The sequence below is a fragment of the Callorhinus ursinus genome, unplaced genomic scaffold (assembly GCF_003265705.2).
Source record: "Callorhinus ursinus isolate GAN/ISIS: 27379988/994484 unplaced genomic scaffold, GSC_fseal_2.0 scaffold12, whole genome shotgun sequence".
NCBI lineage: Eukaryota > Metazoa > Chordata > Mammalia > Carnivora > Otariidae > Callorhinus > Callorhinus ursinus.
In genome coordinates, this window is record NW_027397074.1 from 71,477,886 (window position 1) to 71,501,408 (window position 23,523).

General features: G+C 42.0%; 1 protein-coding gene across 2 annotated transcripts in view; it reads right to left on the reverse strand.

Annotated features, from left to right (window-relative positions):
- Nucleotides 1-410: 410 nt before the first annotated feature.
- Nucleotides 411-23,523, reverse strand: part of CHCHD3 (coiled-coil-helix-coiled-coil-helix domain containing 3) — a 266,047-nt gene continuing 242,934 nt past the window's right edge. Inside the window, exons 7-9 of one of the 2 annotated variants that reach the window (XM_025854801.2) lie at nt 11,948-12,083; nt 2,907-2,969; nt 411-711 (exon numbers count right to left, since the gene is read on the reverse strand). In XM_025854801.2, the coding sequence (XP_025710586.1) occupies nt 2,946-2,969; nt 11,948-12,083 (160 nt within the window). In that variant the 3' untranslated portion in view covers nt 411-711; nt 2,907-2,945. The remainder of the gene's footprint in view (nt 712-2,906; nt 2,970-11,947; nt 12,084-23,523) is intronic. The other variant, XM_025854800.2, reaches the window with a different exon arrangement.

The following is a 23,523-nucleotide window of genomic DNA, read 5'->3' on the forward strand; positions in this document are numbered from 1 at the left end:
TCTTCGGAAAATATATTTATTATTAATAGTGAGTGCAGTAAAGATGTCAGTATTCATGATCAAGAAGAGGTGGTATAAGCCAAGGTTGCCTTTATGTTGATAAAAAATGCCTTATTTCACTTGTAATCATAAACATTATTCCAGTAAAAGAGGTACATTTTTCTCTCCGTTCTGTCTTACTTATATGATCACCATAATAAGTTAAAATGAAGTAGCTCTTATATAGTCAAGGGAGAAAAGCAAAAAGAGAAAACCCAAACACCAGAGCCTAGACGATTGCACCCAGCACTGCTGGGCTGAGATGGAGGTTTGGTGCCCTCTCCCGCCCCCATCCCAACCCCCAAAGCCCAGCTCTGCTGGAATGACGATTCACCCAACCCTGGAGCTTGGTGAGAAGAGAAAGCTGAATAGAAAGTTAAAAAGGTAGAAAGGTCTGCCTTTCTCTTTTAATCATCATGAACAGGGTTGACTAACACTGCAGTGTGTCCTTGCTGGCTGATACCTGATCTAGGCCTTGGCTTTTCAAACTGCAGTTGATCAACTGGGATATGCTTCAGCTGAATCTGCTCTTTGGTGCTTCTCTTTAATCGTCTTCTCCTTAAATGGGTTACTTTCTTACTAGGAAAAAAAAAATGTTCCGCCTCTGGAATTAACGTTGAGGAGTTCTGCTTGTTCTAAAAGTTGACTTTATCCTCCCTTCTCAAGCATGCTCTGCAAGAGAAACAGAAAACATGAGTTTTAGCAGCAGAAGGCGAGATCCCCAAAATGGCAATAACTATTTAGTACCATTTGTATTACTTTTCAAAGATCTACTCAAAAACACATAAAACAAGGTGTATGCGCTTCTTGGTCTCAAAATATTATTACTTTTAATGAACACCACTGCTTAATCATGTATAATCTCCAAATGACCCCACCCCCACCCCCGCCACCATACCAAGCTGAACTCAAGAGTGAGCATGGCATGGATCACTGGGGGGTGTGGACATGTATGCTCTCCACCAGGGGCATTTGGAAATGTGTGGGAGTATTTCTGGTAGCCACAGGGACTGGGGTGAAGCTATTGTCATGGCAACAGGGGTGGGGGGTGGGGTGTAGAGGTTAAACCCCAAAGGCTCCGAGAGGGCAAGAATCTCTCCCAGAAACCTCTGCCCACTCCAAGCAGAACACAGATGTTCATGAGCTTGTAATGCTGGATGGAGCTACAAAGATACGTATCTATTCTGAAATTGCTTTATTTTTGTGACTGGGGGTGTGTGGGGAGGGTAAACAGGAAGAGTTCTCAACTATCAGGGTAGAACTCTATAACTAGCCGGGGCAGGGGATATACTCTCTCCATTCTCAGGAATCTTTAAAAGACAAAAAGTGATGCTTTCCCCTTTTGATTTGAAATTATTCAGGAAGAGGCAGCTAGGTCAGGCCCAAGGTTGCCTATAGTTCATCTGTTCACACCCTTTCAGCCATTTATTCACCCAGCTCTTAAACTGAGCTCCTACTAGGTTAATCATTGTACTGAATGAGGTGCTATGGGGAAACCAATACACAGGCCCGTGGAAAATTAAGGCATAATATAATGTAGTAATTAGCTATTTTTAAAAAATACTTGCTAAATATATGCTAAAAATTAATTTTACTGAATAAGTAATACATACACACAGTATAAAATTCAAGATAAACAAAAGAAAAAAGTAATTTTTTTCCTCCCTTCTGTTTCCCAGTTTCTTGGGTATCGTTCCAGAGTAGGTAATACTTCAAAAGACGAGTTGTTCTAACTCGTTCAGAGGAAGAGAACTCTCTAGAACTGGAGTGGTCAGAGGAGGCTCCTAATAGGACCTTTCAGACCATCTCCCTGAGTCTTTCAGAATCTAGATAGAAGGACCAGGAGTGGGCCGGGGAGGGGTGAGGGCAGGAAGCAGCAGCAAGGATTCAGAGGTAGGAGCAATCCCAGTATGTATGGGGGGGAGAGGAGAAAGACCAGCCTAACTAAAGGAAAGGGTGTATCAAGGATGTACCAAGGAAAAGAGTGTCCAAAGGGCCCAGAGTGAAAGCCCATTGGCTTTCTGGAAAAAACCTGTTGGCCTCTGGAAAAAACGTGGGAATCCAACACATGTCTTTAAACAGGAAAATGTCATTTAGGAGGGTTACCCTTCATCCTTGGCATAACGGATCCAATAGATGAGAGTCTGGAGGCAAGAAGACCAGGGCAGAGGCAGATTAGGAATCAAGGGTGGGAATGAGAAATAGAGCCATAAAAGACCTGGCGAGAAAAACAGAGGTGGTGAGACCTAAGGTATGGTGATCCTCAGTGACAGGGAGAATGGTGGTGTCACCAAGAAAAATGGAAAAGTCAGGGGGAGGAGTCAGCTTGGGAATGAGGGAAAGGACTTAAGTTTTGGGTGTATAAGAAATCCCAGATGGAAATGTCTAGAAGGAAGTTACAGCCTTGGGAAGAGATGTCAACAGTCTTTAGAGATAAAGATTTAAAGCCAAAGATAAAGAGAAATGATTGAAATAATAGGGCAGAACGGAAAGAGTGGAAGGACAAGTAAGAGAGCGTGTTCGGTGACAAAGCACAGGACAGGCACATACCCCAACTTAGCCATGGTTACAAGCGGCTACGAAGTCTATGTACATAGGGCACAAAGGACCAGATACAAAAGCAGGCAAACTAGTTTAGAGAGAACACACACAGAAATGGTCACAAAAGATGATACATTCAAGGAGGAAGTAAATTAGAAAACCCAGGTGCATCTAGAGAAAAAAGGAAAGACAACGCAGATAAAGCAGAAGACTTTGCTCAGCAGAGCTGTCTTAACAGAACAAACACCACAATGTGAGATTTCTCTCAAACCCATCATTCACATATGCTCTGTAGTTGTTGGAAAAAATGAAAACTGAGCACCTACGATGTAAGAGTCAGACCAATGTCCCAGTATCATAGTGTCTCATTTATCCTCTTGTGGCTTGCTCTGTGTGAGACAACAACCGTGTGTCCAGTTATTTGGACAGGAAATGATGAATTCCAGACATATAGACCATCTCACCACATTATATGTTAATACAAAATAGAAGTCAGTATAAAGTAGATTTATACTTGGCCCATCTGCACTTAGTTACTAAAGAAAATTATAAGTTTATGAGTGATGCCATTTTGCATTTTGGGAGTTATACACTCACTACTTTCTTCAACATACCAATGGGAACTTTAAGCTATTATCTGCCTGATCAAGATTACATGGCTGTGCCTTATTCTATAGTTTAGGTCTTATGGTTATGATAGCTATGTGTCACATGTTGCAAAATAATCCATAGTGACCACAATACAATTAAAGCAATAAAAAGTGTTGTGTTTTTTTTTTGAGAGTCAAAGCAATAAAAAGTGTTGTGTTTTTTTTTTGAGAGTCTAGGGAATCTTTTTACTATTCTTCTTTCTGTAACCCCAACCAAATATATAAGGGTAATTTTCCAGCCAGATTACATAATGTTAAGAGTATCACACTCTCTTTAATCTTTGAGGTAGACAAGCTAGGCCCTGGCTGGTTTGAAGATCAGCGGGCCAGTCTAATGAAAAGACTAACAGAACACTTCTGAGCAAATATAAAACACAGAGAAATCACTACATTCACAGAATAGCCTGCTATATGTATTAAAATTCTGATTTTCAAAGATAGCACAACAGTTCAGCTAATGCACGGGGGCTCCTTGAAGTCACAGGAACAAGGGAAGGCTCAAGCCAGTCTATACCCATGTTGTAAACTGCACTCAGCTGCCACCAAAGGGTGGCACAGGTGACACAAAACCTCTTCACTCAGTCAAAGACATTAATAAATACGTCAAGCTGAATTAAAAAAAAAAATCGGCAAAACACTCTGTTATTACTCTTCTAACTATGCAATAAAACCTACTCAGAACCCAGGCCCAATGATCTCTGGCTGGAGGGATGCCGAACCGAGGCCTGGAAAGGTCTGTGTCATTAGTGTCACCTTATAGGTTAGGTCTGTGTCATTAGTGTCACCTTACAGGTTCTCCCACAGTCTCTGCATCAGTTCTGTAAGTAGCTGCTTTGGGGCTGAATTTCAACACTGTATAAATTTAACACTGCATAAATTAACATAGGAAATTCCCCAAAGAATCAGGGAGAAGATCTGCAAGTTATAAAAAATTGCTCCCTTCATTTAAGGAACTGCTAACACTTAATCTTAATGTGGAGAAAGAAATTCCTTGCATTTGCTCATTATTCACGTACAGGGGACCTGCAGAAACCCCTCTTATGGGGGCGCCTGGGTGGCTCAGTCGTTAAGCGTCTGTCTTCGGCTCAGGTCATGGTCCCGGGGTCCTGGGATCGAGCCCCGCGTCGGGCTCCCTGCTCCGCGGGAAGCCTGCTTCTCCCTCTCCCGCTCCCCCTGCTTGTGTCCCCTCTCTCTCTGTCTCTCTCTCTGTCAAATAGATAAATAAAATCTTAAAAAAAAAAAAAGAAACCCCTTTTATGAAGAGCTGGGTAAACTGCCAAAAGGAGAGAATGGCTCAGGCATCCGTACTGCTCCGTCCTCTAGTGTCTCTCTGATTCCGGCCACCGAGGAAGGAACGACTGGTGGCTCACAGTATCAGACAAGAGCAGGGCCTCTGAAGACCACAGACTGCCTGCCATTTCCATTTATTAAAATGATCTTTGGGCGCCTGGGTGGCTCAGTTGGTTAAGCGACTGCCTTCAGCTCAGGTCATGATCCTGGAGTCCTGGGATCGAGTCCCACATCGGGCTCCCTGCTCAGCAGGGAGTCTGCTTCTCCCTCTGACCCTCTTCCCTCTCATGCTTCCTATCTCTCATTCTCTCTCTCTCTCAAATAAATAAATAAAATCTTTAAAAAAAAAATGATCTTCACCGTTTTCCTCAAATATTTTTGTTACACAGTAATCTCATCAACTGATTTTTGAATTATAGCTTTCTTGAAGGGGTTGACTATCAGAGCCATGTGTCAGCTACTGGATGTCTCAATGTATTGAAGAGGAATTACGGCAATCCTGGGTTGCTAAACAATCATCACAAAGAGAAAAAACATACTTTTTTTTTTTTTTTTTTAAAGATACTATTCAGAGTGCTTGTCTCTGAGCTCACCCAGCATCTTGCCAAGATTTCAAAAGCCCTAACAAAGCTGAGTATGGAAGCAGGAGGGTTTACGGGGGAGAACTGAAATGGGAATGTGTCTGGGTACACCTGAGTTTTTCCCAAGGAGGGACATGAAAAGTGGGGAGAGTAAAAGACAAGGAGTGGTGAAGACACAATGAGGAGAGGAGAGACAGAAACAAAAGTAATCAATAAATTCAATTTAGGAGGAGCACAAAGAGAGCTTTGCCTGTGCACCAAGCATGACTCCTGACCACCTGCAAATCTGATTAGCTAACTTCCTGTGTTCTCGCTGTCTCTCCCTGGACAGCCAGTGCTGTTCTCTATTCTCCCTGCTTTATGCCTGGGTCTGTTTCATACCTTCTCTGACAAATGCTCTGTGTAATATTCAAATTAAGTTACAAGTAATTAACTGTTTACACAAAATGCTGCAATAACAAACAAAACACGAACATATTGCAGCTCTAATTCTTGAAGGATAAGCACTAGAAAAGAAATGCCTATTAAGAAAAAGGAGTCTATTACCATTGTAATATTTATTCTATTAAACCCAAATTAAAAAAAAAAGAAAATGTCATAGAGCAATGATTACTCTCAGAGGTTTTAAGGGTTCCCTATGATAGAAGAGGCTGATAACACATGTAAAAGTTTGGAATTCAGTTTGCTTTGATGTGACTCCAAGTCCAAAGGGCCACCCCACTGAAGGATGGGAAATGTATTGTGGAACACGAACATGTCATCCTGAGTATGAGCAGCCCAGCTGGGCCATTAATAAATGTCACTAGGTGATGATGATAAAGAAGCCTTTGAACACAATAAAAATATGCTCCCATAGGTCTTCCCAGAATATTAACCTTCTTGATTTATCTCTGTGCTCCCTGAAGGTGGGTGTCTGTGGACGTCAGAAGCAAACACATCAAGAAAGGGGCCCCTGTGGTCACTCAGGAGAGGGAAACAGGGTGACTGGAGGAGCAGAGCCAAGGGAGGGTTAGTCACAATTGTGAGCTGGCCAGGGGACCGTGTTACCTTGGTTCAATACCTCTTTCCTCCCTCCCACCCATGAAAACCAGGCATGGCTCCTCACCCAGGGGTACCTACAATTTCAAAGGAGGCAACAGGAGGGGAAAAAATAACTTCTTTTTAAGGGGCTCCCACCCTCTGTCCAAGACCTCTTCCAATTTGTTCCTGAGGCTGAAACACAAGTTCCCAGGGTCTGTCTGATGAGACCTCTGCCAGATGGCTCAGACCTGAGAAGCACTGACAGGTAGTGGCAAGTCCTCAACTCCCGAAAAGGGAACACAGAGACTTAGCAGGGTCTCTGAAAGATCGAAGACCTCTAATCCAGGTTAGGCCAATGGGCTCTAGAGTATGTCTGTCAAACTCTTGTGCACAGAGTTACTTGGGAAATTTGTTGAAAGTTCAGATGTCCCAGTCCAACCTTAGACCTTCTGAACCATAATCTCCAGGGATGGGGCCAGATGTGTGCATTTCAAATATGCTCCCCAGCTGATTCTGATGTTCACCCATGTCTGACAGCTGATATTACAGAAAACAGCACGCTGGGTTTGGCATCAGGAATGGGCTATTCTGGTTTGGACTCTGTCCCATAAACAGATCACTGACCCTCTGTGAGTGCAAATTTTTCCAGGTGAAAAGATGGGATTAGGTCACACGATCTCTAAGGTCTGTCTAGCTCTAACAGCCTATGACTCTGTTCAATCATTTGGATGTAATTTATAATTCATCTGAAAACAATGACAAAATACAGCTTGCTCTGGCACTGGGTTTTTCTTTCAAGAATGCTGATTTCTAAAGCGACAATGACTACTGTGTTTTTAGACCTTCTTCACACTTAGACAACAGGGAGGTATTTGAGACCTCATCTAACACAAACCCAGATCACAGGGGAGATAAAATGCAATGTCCTTAAGAAGGCTGACACTTCCTGCCATAGAAAATCCCTCCATATGCCCTGATCTTAGTTCAGGTTTTCTATTTTGGGGGTTACCCATGGACTGGAAGTATCATTTCCATTTTGGAAATGAAGAACTGAATGCACTAGCACTGGGCTGAAGTAACTTCATATTAAGATCTAGCTTCATTTACCAGGGTCTTGACCTCACGCTCTCCACTACCACTTGGTGACGTTCTCATCTCCCCAACGATACCAGCAGAAAGCATAGGCCTAAGGTAGGCACTGCCTCGCTTACAAGATGTCCTCATTTTGATCCTTCCTTTAACTGAGCTGCTTACTTGGCTATTGACCCACTGCCCCCTTGTTGATTTAAACTTCTATGATGGTTTACCTTCTCCTGACTGGCCTCTGTCATCTGACTCTAGGCTCCACACTGGCCTCTGTCCTTAGGCATCTCCTGGGTCTGGCCCTTGCTTTTAGTCCCAGGCCCTCCTTGGCTCTTCTGATGTGGCTTCCTGCTCTGTCTCTACACTCCCTTACCACCCACGATCCACGGAGGATAGATGAAAGCCACTGTAGAACAGGGGAGTCTAGGGCTGGCTAGAGGTAGACAGCCTACATTTTCTAATGGAGTTTATTAGCTGGCAGGCTACATTCTGCCAGGCAGTGCTGAAACAGCTGTTTCTCAGTACACTGCCTTTGGAGAAACTGTTTTTACCCCCTCCTAGTTCATTCCGCCACTTTGGATTCCCTGGGGCTGTCAGGAGCATCAGCTTCAAGGAAAGGCGATATAGCTGTGGGAGGCCAGGCAACACACAGGAAAACCAGAAGTACAAGTTTAAGGCGGACAGAAAAATCTAAGAGGCAGAGGCACAAATGCTGGAGGTCCCCAAAGCAGGGGTGCTGCCTACACTAGAGATGCCTCTTGACTGAAATGTGCTCAAAGACGTGCGTCATGTTCCTGTGCACACAAACTCTTGCTCTCATGCGTGGAAGTAGAATTAGTCCCACAGCATCACAGCTGGAAGGCCCTCAGGGATCACCTAGTTCAAACCCGTAATTTAGCAAAGAAGAAACTGAAGCCCAGGTCACCATGACTAGATTGGAATGTTACCTACAGTATTTCCCCAAAACTCTACCTTCCAGGCAACAAAGAATGTTTGCCCAGAATCCAGCCAGCTTTTGTACTATCCTGTCAGCAGCAGGGTTGGGAAAAGAGTTGGAATGCTTCAAGTTGCCCTTTAAGCATGCTACCCACCAAGCAGCCAGATGTTGCAAGAAAATATCAGGGCAGTGGGATGTTCAGGGAATGGAGCAATGCAGATCTGAGAGGGACCCTTTCTCTATCCTTTCCCCACCTTTTGATAAAAAAAACTTGGGTACATTTTGGTCCACTAGTGGCAAATATCCCTGGCTTCCCATTTCTCTCCCACCTTCTGTAGTCTCCTGTTAGGTAGGTGAACCAAGATCTGAATAGGAATCAGGTTTTCATGGTAAGAACAGGTAATTCAATCATGGGGAGTTTATAGAAAGCTATGAAGCTAAGCAGATATGACAAATAAAAGACACAGTCTATCAATCGATGTCCTCCTACATTTTTAAAAGCCGTACCTCATACAGCTAGCCAGTAGCTTTTAAGTCTTAGAAATAATAATTACAGCAATTTATTACCTCTTTACCCTTATGAAGAATACATAACTTAATATACTGGAAGTAACAGTCTACATGTCTCATATCAACCCATGAGGAATTTAAGAATAGCTGAAGAAAGATTGATATGAGTAAATGGATGAAGAAAGGAAAAATAAGGCTAAGGAATAACCGGAAATTTTCCAATCAGCAAAATCTATTAGTCTATAGAACAGTGCCTCAAGGGAACCAGTGAAAGCCCAATCTTATGAGTCATTTAAAAGTGGAGTGGATTTGGTTCTTGGAATTATTCCAAGGGGAAAACTCTTGTACTATGCCGGAAATGGACAATATGACCTAATGGGTTGTTGTCATGTTGACCATTTTCTACATTAGCATGTCTAGATGGTTCTCTGGATTTAACAAAGGAACACAGAAGGGAAGCTGACTGGTCAGGATGGGCTACAACGATGCTCAGAACCACTATACAGCTGAAGCCCCTTCTAACAACGGGCAGAGTCAGGGGTCACAAGGTTAGACAAACTTCACACTGAGAAAAAGGGAAACGTGGTATGAGAGGAAAAGTGCTCAGGAAATGCTGGTATCAACCCCCTGTGGCCATTCTGGTGTGGTCTTAAAATAGGGCACCTTAAAAGCTGAGCTGCACCTTTGTCCATGGCCTTTATAATCCCACCTCCCTATTTATTACCTTTAGTCTCCATTACGACTTAATTTGATATTCATGCTTTTCTCTTCACTTCATGATCATCGTTGACATTTTCTCTCATTGCCTTATTTCTGTATTAGTGGATAATGGCTGTCTCTTCTCACACCCAACTCAAAAACCAAACACCATTAACTTTTTTGTTTTTATGGTAGGTATATTTTGGTTTAGTTGTTACATTTACCATCATGACTTCCCTGGGTTTCAAGTCTCTCAACTGTAAAACCATGAAAATAAAACCATCTCTATTTACATCTCAGGTTGTCATAAAAACAAGCGAGAGAATAAATGTGAAATCACCTAGAAATCTAAAGTACTAGAGAAATACAAGGTATTATCGCTTCTTGTTTTCTTGCCCATTACAATGTTGCCCATCTTAGGGTAAAAATACCTTGTGGACAGTTATCTTTGTATTATTACCTGGTGTTATATGCTCCCTAATATTTGAATATATGAGTTGTGAAAACAACAGGTACCTCAAAACACACTTCACGGGAAGGATATTAAATTATGTTGCAGATTGGGGCAGGGGGGTCTCTTTTGGAATCACTAGTAATAATTTGGCGCTTTGGGATGATCTGTTTAGTGGTTTCAACATGAAATAATACAACTGAGGGAAGAAGGAAAAAATAAGATTTACCAAATACTTTATATAAATGTAATCCCCACAATACTGGGGATAACATCACCCTAATTCGGAGAGAAAAATCAATACCCAAGGTCACAGAGTTAGTAAAAGACAAAGCTTCAATACAAACCCAGATCTGCCCAATTTGAATTCCCTACTGCACAGTGTGGCATATTTGATGTTGTTACAAAGTAACTTTGTTTTATTCTATAAATATATACCACTGATAGCATGGGGCTAGGTGCAAACAATTCAACAAAACCCAGATAGGGTGAAGTCGAAACTCCATACACAACATTGCAGTTGCCACTTTGGTAATGTTACAAATCACACTGTGCAAATAGGCATGTTTGTCAGACACCAGCATAGAAACATACACTTTGTCACAGCCGTTCTTTGCACTAACTACTACCCCCTCCTCAATTGGCACTAATATCAAGTTAGAAAAATCCATGAGTCAGCTTGCAGGTCCCAGGTGCTTCAGTTAGTATCAGTATTAAAGGTTCGGACTTGTTAAGAGCATATCAGAAGCTGTCTTTGACAAATAAAGTGTACTACGTTAACATTAGCAACATTACTTCTACCAAAGACCTTTAAAGAAAAGAATCACTGGCATGCTACTAGGAATTACACAGTTGGAGCTACAAGCAAGAAACAGAAGAAAGCCTCAAGCCACTAGGCTTTTAAAGAAAACATGGGCTTTCAATAAATCTTGATTATGTTTTTTTCTACTAGTGTTGATGTTACTTTCCAGCTACACAGACAATACCAATCCTCCCATAAATACCAGAAATTTATAGAGTGTTAGAAATTTACACTAAGTGGTTTTATTATAACTACAGCAAATTAGACTGCAGAAAGGCATGCTGTGTAACTCAAACACTAGATTTAGTTAGAGTCAGAAGGTCAACTCTAGGGAGTTTGTCAGCAGAAAGAATCAAGGTTTCCAACAATTTCTGTCTGTCAGAACAACCTACATCCAACTGTTAAGTCAGTTAAATGCTAGGCAATTATGTGACCTGCCAGAACTGATCATTTGCTTCAGGGTTTATCATTAGCTTTCTAAAGCACGTGAATTCGAGAAAACACATGTCCTGTGAACATCGAATTATTCTGGAATGGGGGGAGGGTCAAAAGAAGAGTATGGCTGCGGTACATAAAAGTGATGGAAAGTGTTGCCTAAATCCCATCTCTGGCCTCCCTTTCCCTGCTCAATCCAGTGGGCTCTACCAACTGGTAGAAGACTGAATGGAACGCAAAAGGTGGCTTTTTGTTTTAGCTTTCTGTTTGTTTTTTGTGTTTCTAAACCAGGCTCTCTGCACAACTACTTGCTGCTTATAGACCCTAAGCTGTTGGACCCTTAACTTGTATCCTTCCTCTTTGCTGGCTTTGAGTATTGGCCCAGAAATACGGGACAATGGCCTTCAGGACACAATTATCATAAAGGACAGAAGTTTAAAGCAACTGGAAAAAAATATTGTTTTAGTAAGAATCTTTTTCTTTCTTGCAAGTAAATGAGGTAAACACAAGGAGAATATGGGCTCTTCCCACAACCAGCTGGATGGAAGTTGATTACTAACTAATGGACTTGTTATGGCAATTTTTAAAATTTTTTTATTGTTATGTTAATCACCATACATTACATCATTAGTTTTTGATGTAGTGATCCATGATTCATTGTTTGTGCATAACACCCAGTGCTCCACGCAGAACGTGCCCTCTTTAATACCCATCACCAGGCTAACCCATCCCCCCACCCCCCTCCCCTCTAGAATCCTCAGTTTGTGTTATGGCAATTTTTGATGATGACGACTAGTTTGGCTTATAAAGCTCTTCCATTAACATTAGCCTATTCAGTCCTTATCTCTGCCCCATGATGCTGCGCTTGCTTTCTCCTGGTGCCCCCGTTAACAGGGCCTGCACACCCACCTGTTTGGCCTGATTGACACAGCGCATGTACTGGCTGGCCAGAGCAGAGCAGCTGAGGGTCTGCTGGGTATTCTGGCGGTAACACTGGAGAATTTTGGCCTGCAGATCAGCACAGACAGGATGAAACTCATACCGCCTAAAAACAAAAACAGGAACCAGTGAGACAAACTGTCTTCAATCAGAATGAAGATCAAGGCTAAAGAGTATATAAAACATTAAATAAGATATAAATGTTGCAAGTATAGAAAAAAAGTTTCTAAAAATGATTTCTATGAAATCAGTTCCAGTAATTGATACCACCATGAGCCTCTCCGGACACTGTAGCATTCCCAGCCAAACATATACCTAAACCAGGTGAATGGTGCCAATACTCTTCAGCCCAGTCAGCCAAATCAAAAACCTGAGAGCCCTAACTTCTCTCTTTCATGCCCACAACCAATAGGTTGCAAAGTTCGAGATAATGCAGTATGGTCCTCTTTCTCTATATTCACTGTCATTACATTAATTCATAATCACTTTTATCCTGGAATCAGGCAAAGCCCTCTAATCTTTTAGTTTTTGCCTCTTTACTCCTGCCTTCCAGAAGGTTCTTTCTAACACATATTATCTGAGACCGTATCTCTCCCTACTGCTTTCTAAACAAAATGCAAGGTCAACCAGGCAAGTCCTTCTGGATCAGGTTTCCACCTACTCTTCAGCCTTCATTCCCTAATTGCTGCAGCCTGACCAAACCACTTTCAGGGTTTGATCTATAAATGTCCCTTCATGTCTTTGTTCATGCTGCTCTTGATCTTGGACATGCCCTGTACCCAAACTCCCACCCATTCCTATATATCCAGAAAATAAGTACTCATCTTTCAATATTTGAGCTAGGTATTGAAGTGTAACCTTCTCTAGACAGCTTCACTAGCTCTCCATTGAGGGTGGACTCTACTACTCTCTTTTTGGCGACCCCACTGACCCTGTATGAGCTTCTTCTACCACTTCTTTCACCTTCCACTTAACACTGACTGCACCATAACCTGGTGTAATTTACTAGCCTACATCTACTAGGAGGCAAATCCCAAGAAGTAAAGACTGTTATAGAAGTCACGCAATAAACCACTGAGAATACAAATGCGTGGAGAAAAAACATTTATTAATTTTCTGGGCTAAAATTTTACTAATTATACTTACAAATCTCAGATTTTAGTTAGATTTGCTTTCTGTGAATATGCAGTACCAAACATAAATGCCTCCAAAAATCTTAAAATATACACTTGAAAGATGATAATAAAATCAACCAAATGAATTATACCAATGAAAAGGAAATATCCTTGTTAAGATGGTAGAGGAACTTGAATTATAAGGACTAAACATACACAGAAAAAATACATAATATTATCACTTTTAATCTAGGAATTCATATTTTTCAAATTAGTTCTGTTTAGTACAAGAGGCTTCCAGTCTTTCATATCAGTTCTTTTTTTGCAATTTAAATTTTTTATTTCTGTAGTAATCTTGAAATAGCATTATTTTATATTAAGTGGGTTCTAAAAAAAAAAAAACCCCTAGAGAATATAGGGGGAATATTTCTCATCAATAAGGAAACCCCTGGGTGACGATATGTCTCATTCCTTTTATCCAACACACTAAGCTGATACATATTTTGCTTGTACAGAAAACTGAAATGGAAACCATGTTACTGGTCCCTGAGGGAATTTACTTCTTACTACCTTCTAAGGAAAGTAGACATACAGGGGGAAAAAAAAATAATCCCACAAATTTTACATTACATCCCTTTTACTTTTTCATTCACTACCTTAATGCTCTGCCAAATACCTAAGAACAGAATTTATATCCAATCCCTGGAGTTTCCATTCTCCCTAAGATTTCAAAGTTCATTATGTCTATGAATTTTTTTGGACATGGATTTCCCTAATTCCCTCCCATGAACATCAGCATCTAAAGGGAGTTAGCTAGGCTTCGAAAAGCAGAGGCACAGACACCACAAACTGATTATAGCAAGATACACATCTGGGTAAAGACTGAATAAAATATAATCAAGCATTCGGTCAGCTGAACCCAGCAAGTACATGACTAACGCCGAGGATCATTCACGGGAAAACAGGGTTATGCTCCGTCCTAGTGCTGAGGACCACGATTCTCCGACCACATCTTCGGTTTCAAGGCAAAGGAAGGAGGACGGGGAAAGCAGACAAGAACAATGCCGACCTTCTCTTCAGCTCTTCCCATCAACATTCAGGGAGAAGACTGAAGAACGAGCTTCCACACACCACACGTCATAAAGAAGAGGGTGTTTTTTTTCTTTAAAAAACTATTTGTGATGGAATAATTCATCCAATACTATGAACTCCTTAGAAAGAAGTAATTTAAGCTGTATATAAACATTTACCGAGTTGAGCTGTTAGTCATGTAAGTTAATGTCCATGAGTCATTTATGATTTGAAATGTGTCAAAATATACTTTTATCACCACAAATCAATACTGCTCACTTCCAGGGTCCTTGATTTCCTGTCTGCTAGTCTGGTCTATGTGTGTGTGTCCACACACACATCTGCTGAAATCCTTTTCGTATACATTTCAATGTGTACTGATGATTAGATAGTAGAAATGGGGGGAACAGGGGTGGAAATCAGCATAATTGTCTCCCAGTCGCTGGAGTAGACTCTGGTACATTCTTCTTGGATTAATCTGTAAGGGCAAAGCTCTGCCTCCGTATTGATCCGCAATGCTTGTTATGCTACTCTAATGCACTGTTTTCACTCTGGGAAAATGCTAAATGAGATTACTGTCCACCATTAGAAGGCCATAAAACACAAGCCATGGCACCTTCCATTCAGGAAAAGGTTTAAAGGCATTTCCAATATGCATTATGGTAAGCTCTCCATATAGCCACTGAGTCAGCAATTGATTTCTATTGACTGCTTTCCTTCCTGCTGATGGAAAAAGCCACTACTAGGCAAAAATAACAAGAGGGCAGAATTTCAAGATACCTAAGAAGGAAAATTAAATCTTAGCTGCAAGAGACATTTAAACAATTTAATCTTTGCATGAAAATAAGATTAAAAAAGGCAATGGTGAATGAGAAATGTAAGACAAAGACGAAATACAAATCTGGAGAACTCGAAACGGTAATAGAGAAGAGATAGAACAGTAATCCAAAAATATACTTGGCAAAAAGGAATTGGTGGAATAAAGTCGATACTTGAAAATATATATTGATGAAAAACAAGAAAAAAAACCCAGTTTTGTGGTCACTTGAAATGACTGGGATTTTGATGTGTCCCACCACGTATCTTTACGCCCCTCTTCACTTCCCTTTTCCTTCCTGGACTCTACACTCTGTTCCCTTCCTCCTCCCCTCACTCCCACAAGCACCACCAGCAGCTGCCTTCGCCCTTCCTACTCCACCCCACAGTGGCACTGAGGACCAAGGGGGTTGATGACTGTATTCAGCGAGAGAACTGGAAAGCCAAAGACCTGAACAGAGAATAAAATCACTCCTGGTAAGGCATTCTGTAGCTGGTGAAACCATCTTTGCTAATGTTTAACGCTAAATATTCACTTAAAAGGCAGCTAAGAAAATAGATCCAAGTATTTTGCTCATTACACTGACAGGGCCATTGTAGAAACTCTGGGGAGAAAAAAACCCAGAAAAGAATGCAGAAATATATTTGGGCTGTTTCTGATTTTTCAGTGCTTAAAATAACATGGAGATGGATATAAATTGTTACTGTTGTCTCTGATTCTTTCCTGGGGATAATTTCTTGTAAGTTGAATTAAGGGTCAAAGACAAATAAAAACATTTTGGTAAAATTGAAGCTGAGATAGGCAGTGTTCAGCTCTCCTCTTCAGACTCGGTGACACTCTGATACTAGGCCATCTGTTTTCAAGCTATCTGCAGGTTTCACTGCTGCTTCCCCCACCTTCATGTCTGAGAAACTTCTTTGATGTGGGTCTGAGCTTTATATTTCGAGGAAACTACTTACCCATCTTTTTAGTTCTGCTAATATAAATGGCAAGGATAATAAGGTAACTTCAGAGAAGGAAAGAAAATATGGAGGCAGCTCTCCTCAGGCCAGTCTCCACCAGAAGGCTAAAGAAGTCATGTAATAACAATCAGCAGCCACAAATTCCTAACGCTCTCGGGAACACAGAAATCATTCATTAGGAGTACAGATGCACAAAAAAAGAACCCTTTGCCTGTATCTGGACCAGTAAGTACAGAGTGGTGGGGGGGATGAGGGAGGGAAGTAGAGGGAGGGATGGAGGGGAAGAGGGGAAGAGAGGGAGAGGGAAGGAAGGAAGGGAGGCAGGGAAGGAATGGATGGGTAGATGGATAGATATGAGAATGGATGGTGCTAAAAGATTTCTGATTCTTTTAACAGGTTGCGACAATGCATCCTTCATGGGATCTGGTGATCTCATAAAGTGGTATCTACCACATTAAAAGCAGGCACACAACACAGCCATGGAGTTAAATCTTTAGCTCTAATTCCTATGGCACAATGCAAAAACTCTTAATTTTATTCTGTATTAAACATTTCATTAGATGTTAAGCCCAGGAGTCAGGATTTCTGCTTTTATAATACAAAACTAAAGCTCTCAACCCCACTGCCAATAGTTAAAAATACGTAATAATCCACTCATCATTTATAATAAAGCTATCATAAAATGCAATATCAAGGAAGAAAGTATTAATTCAAAGTATTATCTATTCAACTTTTTTCATTTTTCTTTTTACCTTAAATTACAATATCCTAATAGTTTCCAGAATAAAATGTAAACAGCCTCTTTCTAACAATGCAAAATCTGAAAGACAACTCAATTACACTTAAAAGGCCAAACATCTCCAAAAGCTGCTTACTTTCTTAGTTTCAACTTGTCTCCATATACACTTTGCTATAAAATCTGAAAAAATAAAGTGAAATAAAAGCAGAGGACTTGGGGCGCCCGGGTGGCTCAGCCGTTAAACATCTGCCTTTGGCTCAGATCGTGATCCCAGGGTCCTGGGATTGAGCCTCACACTGGGCTCCCTGCTCCGCGGGGAAGCCTGCTTCTCCCTCTCCCACTCCCCCTGCTTGTGTTCCCTCTCTCGCTATGTCTCTCTCTGTCAAATAAATAAATAAAAAATCTTAAAAAAAAAAAAGCAGAGGACTTTTTTTTACGTTTATTTTCTAAAATGATGAATGTGAGCTATGATGTTGTCTATCATCTCAACACAAAAAATGCCAAGAGGCCTCCCCCGTTATCAGAGGAGGGACTGCTGACCTTGAGGACACCTGGTCCAGCACTCAGTTCAACAAACCAATCAGGCTGGAGAGCGGATCGTTACCCACAATGAGTGCCATACCATTCAACCAGCAGATTCAACTGGGTTTTGTTAAAGAAAAACTCAGCTTTGGCTAGAGGTACAACAGAGTTTACAGAATTCTATCCTCTACACCCAAGGCTTGAAAGAGCAAGATCTATCTGAAAATATTTTAATATTTAATTTTTAATTTTAATCTATGGTTGATTTTGGAGAAAGAGGTCAGTATCACAACTCAATAATCTGGATCCACAGGAGGAAGGTGACCTATCTGCAAGGAAGGGAGGGGAAAACACTGCCAGTCCTACAGGTATTAATATCTCACATAGAAGGCCTAATACCAGGAAAAATGGGGCCATCTTCTGCTGTATCTCCAAGGAATAAGGGCCCAAACCATTTTTGTTTTATAAATATTTTCTTAAAATCTGGTAACCTAGAAAGACTAATGGCCACTTAATATTAGTAAAAAAAAAAAAAAAAAAAAAACTTTTCCAGAAAATTTCTCCAAATAATAATGTCTTGGACAAGAAATAGTTATTTATTTGGTTGAAAAGATTTGTGAAGTGAGGCATCAGGTATGAGGCAGAAAAGAACAATCAGTTGGCTAATTTCAATTTTCTACCACATCATGGTACCCTTGACATATCTGGGCTATGTGCAGCGAGGAACACATCTCAAAAAGAGAGATAAAATACTTCTTACTTACATAAAAGATATCTGGAATAAGAGGCAATAATTATACAGAGTTTAGGGACACAGAACATAAACGAGGCCAACATTAACTCAACCTGGGAGGACCCCAAATCAATTTCCGATCACACTTTCTTTGGAACAACCCAGGACTCATGAGATGTTGTTTTCTCAAACTCACACAATCTTCTCATTAGGCGAAATGCCTGAGCTAACATATTGCACTGAGTAGGCCCTAATTTAGAGAAGTATAAGCCAACCTTCCCTTTCTCCCTTTCTTTCTTAACGATGCTTGAAATATTGTTATTGCTTAATAAATGCCAAGTAATAATACTGTAATAAAAACAGGGACTAGTGGGTTAACAATGCAGCTCTTTGCTTTAGCAGTGCCTGAGACAGCAGCAGTTTACACAAGAATCCTGACTAGAAACATCACCTCCTGCATCCACACAGTAGGAACAAAACAGAATCGCAGTTCACAGAAGCAGCCCTTGTTTATAAGAACTGTACTATCTGCAGAAGCATTCTCTGTCCCTTCAAAAGACCTACAAGCCATGGAATGCAGAGATGTCCAGGGCCAAATGTTAAATGTGAATCTCCAAGGGATACATCACTGTGTGAGCGAGACCAAGCCATCTTAATACACCAAATTATTTTTATTTGAAATATCTCAATAAGGCTTCAAGGTGAAGAAATGCATTATTTATTAATAGTATAAGTACGACTAAAGAAAAGCATGGCATTTACTCTCACCTGATTTGGCAAAGTAACTGTTTAATTAAACTACTTACAAAATGTTAATCCTGTGCATACAACACATCACCCTTGCATTCTCTTACTTTAAATATGTGTATACCTATATATAACACATTGAACTTACACCAACACAATTTATTATGCCCCCCAGACTTTATGAGTAATTTATTTCTATTTCCCCTATCCTGTTACTTTGGAATGTTCACTAAAATTGGTCTAAGAATGGAAAATATGAGGGTTGGCTGGTTCATTCATTCTTTCATCTGTTCTGTTATTCCAATAACAGACATCATTAAGCATTCATTAAATGCCATTCACTATGATAGGCTCTGAATAAGATACAATCTTTGCCTTCAGATAGCTCACAGTCTAATGGGGGTGGGGAGAGACAAATTGCACATGACGTCTTATAATGAGATTGAGAGGTAATATAATTGTAAACATAGTGCTAAACAAATCCGGAGATCTGGTTTTGGATAGGACAGAAATGGAATATAGTGTTTTAGACAAGAGGACATCCATCATTAGTGAACAGGAAGCAAGAACTGGCCTTATGATTTTCTCGAAGCAACTTTCGAGCCTGCTGAAGATCTGTCCAGTGTATCTAGACTACTGAGACAGATTCAGAGATGGAGAGGAGAGACCTCCTTTGACCTTGGGGATACAAACACACCCATAATCTGGTGACTCCAAGCCTTCTGAACTCCTCTACTTCCCCCTAGAGTAAAAGCTTGTTATTTGTGTTCATGACACTTGCTGACTCAGGCTTGGTTTGGAGAGGTGGAAGTAGCTGTATAGAGTTAGAGCTTATACATTCTCTGAGTCGAGTAGGAATCCACAAGGAAATAATCAGAAGCCAGAGCACAATTTTAGACCTACCAACAATAAACAAATGTTGAGAAAAGTTCCCATTTGCTGTCTTAGTAGGAGAGCTCTGGTGGTAACTCTCCACTGGTGCTAAAATGACTCTTCAGCCTTCATTATTTTTCCTATTTGGGAATGACTTTTGTAATCACTCTATTGCTTTATTACTTGATATGGCCAAGGAGATTAAACTGGATAATTTGGTCCTGGACCAACGCCCAAATTTGGAGGTAAGAGGGAGACAGGAGGAACTGGGACAAGATGGGGAAGGTAGAAAGATACTGGGAAGCAAAAGAACATACCAGAATTATAGGGAAATCATGGAGGAGGAAGGAAGATATTTGGGGCCAGATGAGTTTCAGTGGAGAAAAAACACAGGATCTGGCTGAGCATCCCAACCAGCCCATGGGGAAGGACAATGCAAAGGGGAGGCTGTACATTCTAGACCATGGAAGCAAACTGTGGCATTTGTTTTCCAAGACAACTTTCACTGCAATTTCTGGAAGGGGGATATTACACTTCTCTTCATCGCCCATTCTTCCTCAGAAAGTCCTCAAGTTCAGAAGAGGAAGAACTGGCTATAGCCAGTGTGGTTCTCCCCGGTACAACCAAAAGGCAGGCACCAGTCCTGGCAATTTAGCAGGTTTTTTCTGACGGAGTATACGCACAATGAATCCAAGACTCTCCAAGCAAATGTAATGAAACACTGAATACAACCTCCCAGAGATAATCCTTCCATATTTTGGAGAAATATATATTTCTTAGGCCTTATTATATCATTTTCATCAACTAGATCTAACTACTATAATAGCATAGAGTCACAGAATCTTCTAGTTGAGTAGTATGGTACCAGCAGTCTGCACAGAAATATGGCTGAGCATACACATTCATGTTAAGCTCTTATTTTTAGGCACTTACAATTTTTCAAAAAGAATTACCCTTTGGGATGGATTTCTTATGCTCTTCAACTGAGGGGATGCTTGGGGGGGTGACACGTTTGGTGAAATCCCATTTGAGTCACCCAAGCATAAAAATACACCCCTCTATCCCCACCTCTTCCCTGCTGTGATCACATGTGAGAGAATGCTTTTCATACTAAGAGAAGTCAGGGATAGCTTCATTTTTAAAATTTCAAAACTGTCACAGAGCTCAGTGCGGACTGTGGCACATCCTAACACCCCTAGGTAAAGAACAAATGTTAAGACTGTAGTGACACAGTGCGCTGCATCACTTGAGGTGAGACTCCTTCCTCCGCTACACTGGGAAAGCAAGAGCCGACTCCCAGATACACCCAGGAAGGCATGTGGCTGGCTCTCTTAACTGTAAGAATTGCGAATGTATTTATTTTAGTGACAAGTGAAGGAAAGAAAAAATCACCCCTACTGATTTGCCCTCTAAGTGTCAGAGTGCCAGGAGCGAGGAGTGCGGGGGGAGTCGCAGGTGGGTAGGAGCCGGAGCTAAGCCCGTTGTTGGTTCTCCCTGCCGTGGGGAGGACTTGAAGGGCAGAGGGCGTGAGCATTGCCACTGGATGCAGGAAATCCCTGAATGGGGGCACCAGGCCACACCGGCGGAGCTCCAGGGATACAGGACAGCCAGGCAGGGAAAGCCACATGGGCATCACTGTGCTGGCCACCCTGTACACACTGTGAAGGGGGTGCTAAAGGGTGTGTAGAGACAAAAGGAAGGAGAAAAACACACGCTCATTAAAGACACACCCTCGCAGAAGTCGTGGGTAGACCAAGGCAATGAGGGTGCCAAGGAAAGGTGCTATACTGTTCTGAGGAAGGAGTGGTCTTTCCCGGATGGGGCTAGTGTGGAAGTCCACGGAAAAGGAGATGGGATAATAGAAGACCCTTGAATGAAGGGTGGGACTGCAAGAGGTCATTTGCTGGGGGTGTGTGGGGTGTGAGCCCCAGTCCAGGCTCAGTGGAGCCAGGCTCCTTCAGGGGAGTCAGGCTGGAGGCAGCGCTTGCAGAGGTGAGAGGCGATGCTGGAAAGGAAGGGGCTGGAACTGGGAGAGACTGCTTATAACAGACAGCAGCTTAGAGTCTACTCTGCAGCTGATGGCAAGCCACCCGCCTTTCCAAATGAGGAGGTGAAATTATAAAGGTGCCACTGTGAAAAGGTCGATCTGTTCTGAATAGATCAGATAGATGGCAGAGGGACCTGCCTAGCCTGGGAGGCCAGCAGGGCACTCCCTAGGTACAGAAACAGGCCAGAGGGCAGCCTTGGAAAGCAGGAATGGAAGGATGTGTTAGCAGACGGACACGGAGGTAAGAAGAGGAAAGACTTAATGACACACACATGGCTTAGGCCCAAGGATTTACAGAATGAAAGTGCTTAAGGATGCCAGGAACCCCAGGTGGACAGGCATGGAGCTGCAGCTGAGCACAGGGCAGGGCTGCAAGCACAGAGAAATCCCCGAGCAAGACACAGAGGGCACTGGGATAGAACTGCAGCCTCCGGTGAGGGGGACAGAAGCAGGGAAGGGAGTGGGGCAGTCCCAGAGCTCAGAGTACAGGTAAGAACCCATGCAACGCACTGTCCCAGGCAGGGGAGGTGGGAGGGCTAAGCCTCATGACCAAAGAGACTGTCAACAAGAAAGCGGCTGATAAAAGCCATGGCATTTGATCCCTCGCCATTTGGAGAAACAATTTCAGGAATGAGCATTAAGAGAAATGGAGGGAGCTACTTTAATGGGGTACAACTGGGTGGGAAAAATATGAAAGGGGAAGATTATATCTGGCTGAAGATGTGGAGGTCGTAGATGAAAGAATTTCAGTAGGGTCTTAAAGAACGGGAAAGGCTTAGGCAGTTAAGGGAGGGGACGGAAAAGTAAAGGAAGTAAAGGCAGTGATGTCACTAATAAACTTTTTCTTCCAAAGATTCCTGCGGAAATTTATGTAAGATCAGAAAGCCACATACTTCCAACAGACACGTTCTAGGAGAAAAGGAATTCCCATCAAGGGCAGTCATGACTGAAGGTGTGCTCAGAAGTCAGGAAATAGGGAAGGCTGTGTGGAAAAAAGGAGTTTTCAACAGCCCTTTAAAGGAAGGCAAGAAGGGCAGAATGGAGGGCCCGGTCCTTGCCGACGTGGTACGATCACAGAGAAACACAGATTTCCTGCTTAAAGCAAGAAGTCCACTGTCAAGAATACAAAAAATGAGGCTGGTGAGGTGCAGGAGGAGAAGGCAATAGTCTGCTGAGAAACCGCAACGGCTAGTGGAAGCATGTGACAGAAACGGAAATCTTGTGAGTACAGAGCAGGGATCCTCCTCCTAAAGGTGTCCCTAGGTGCTGGTGGCAGAAGAGCAGAGACAGCCCTGCAAACCCGGAGCGCGCCGACTGGCCAGGCACGCAGTGGTGTCCAAACGACACTTGATGCCGCCAAGGGACCCGGCCAGAGACCCTCCTGTCCCCCCCCCCCCCACGCTGGATTTCTCACTACAGCTCTTCTTTTATATATAAAGTAAATGCATTGGAGGCAGGGATTGATGTGTGCATTTAGCGGTAGGTCTTGTCCTCACGCTCATACTGTGTCTCGTACGTTCATTTTGAGCCCCTTCTCACTCTCCAAAACAGACACGCAGTGTAAGTAATGGTTGATTAATGGTTAACAGAAGATGGAGAAAGCCTGGCATAAAGTACATTCGAAAAAGAGGAGTTTATGGGTGTTAGGCAACAACAGTTACTTATTCTCTGTAAGCCCATCATGTACTCAAGTTCAATTTAAAATCATGTAACATGCATATGCTGATATATGCATAGGATGTATCTGAAAAAGACACACAACTGGTAACGGGAGTTGCTTCAAAGGAGAGGACTTGGATAGGAGGTCACGGACTTAAGGAGGAGGTCTACTTTTGCATGTGACATTTAAATCTTCTATCACAGGTATATGTTGTTTATCAAAAAATAATTCATTTTAAAGATTACAATGCCATATTATCT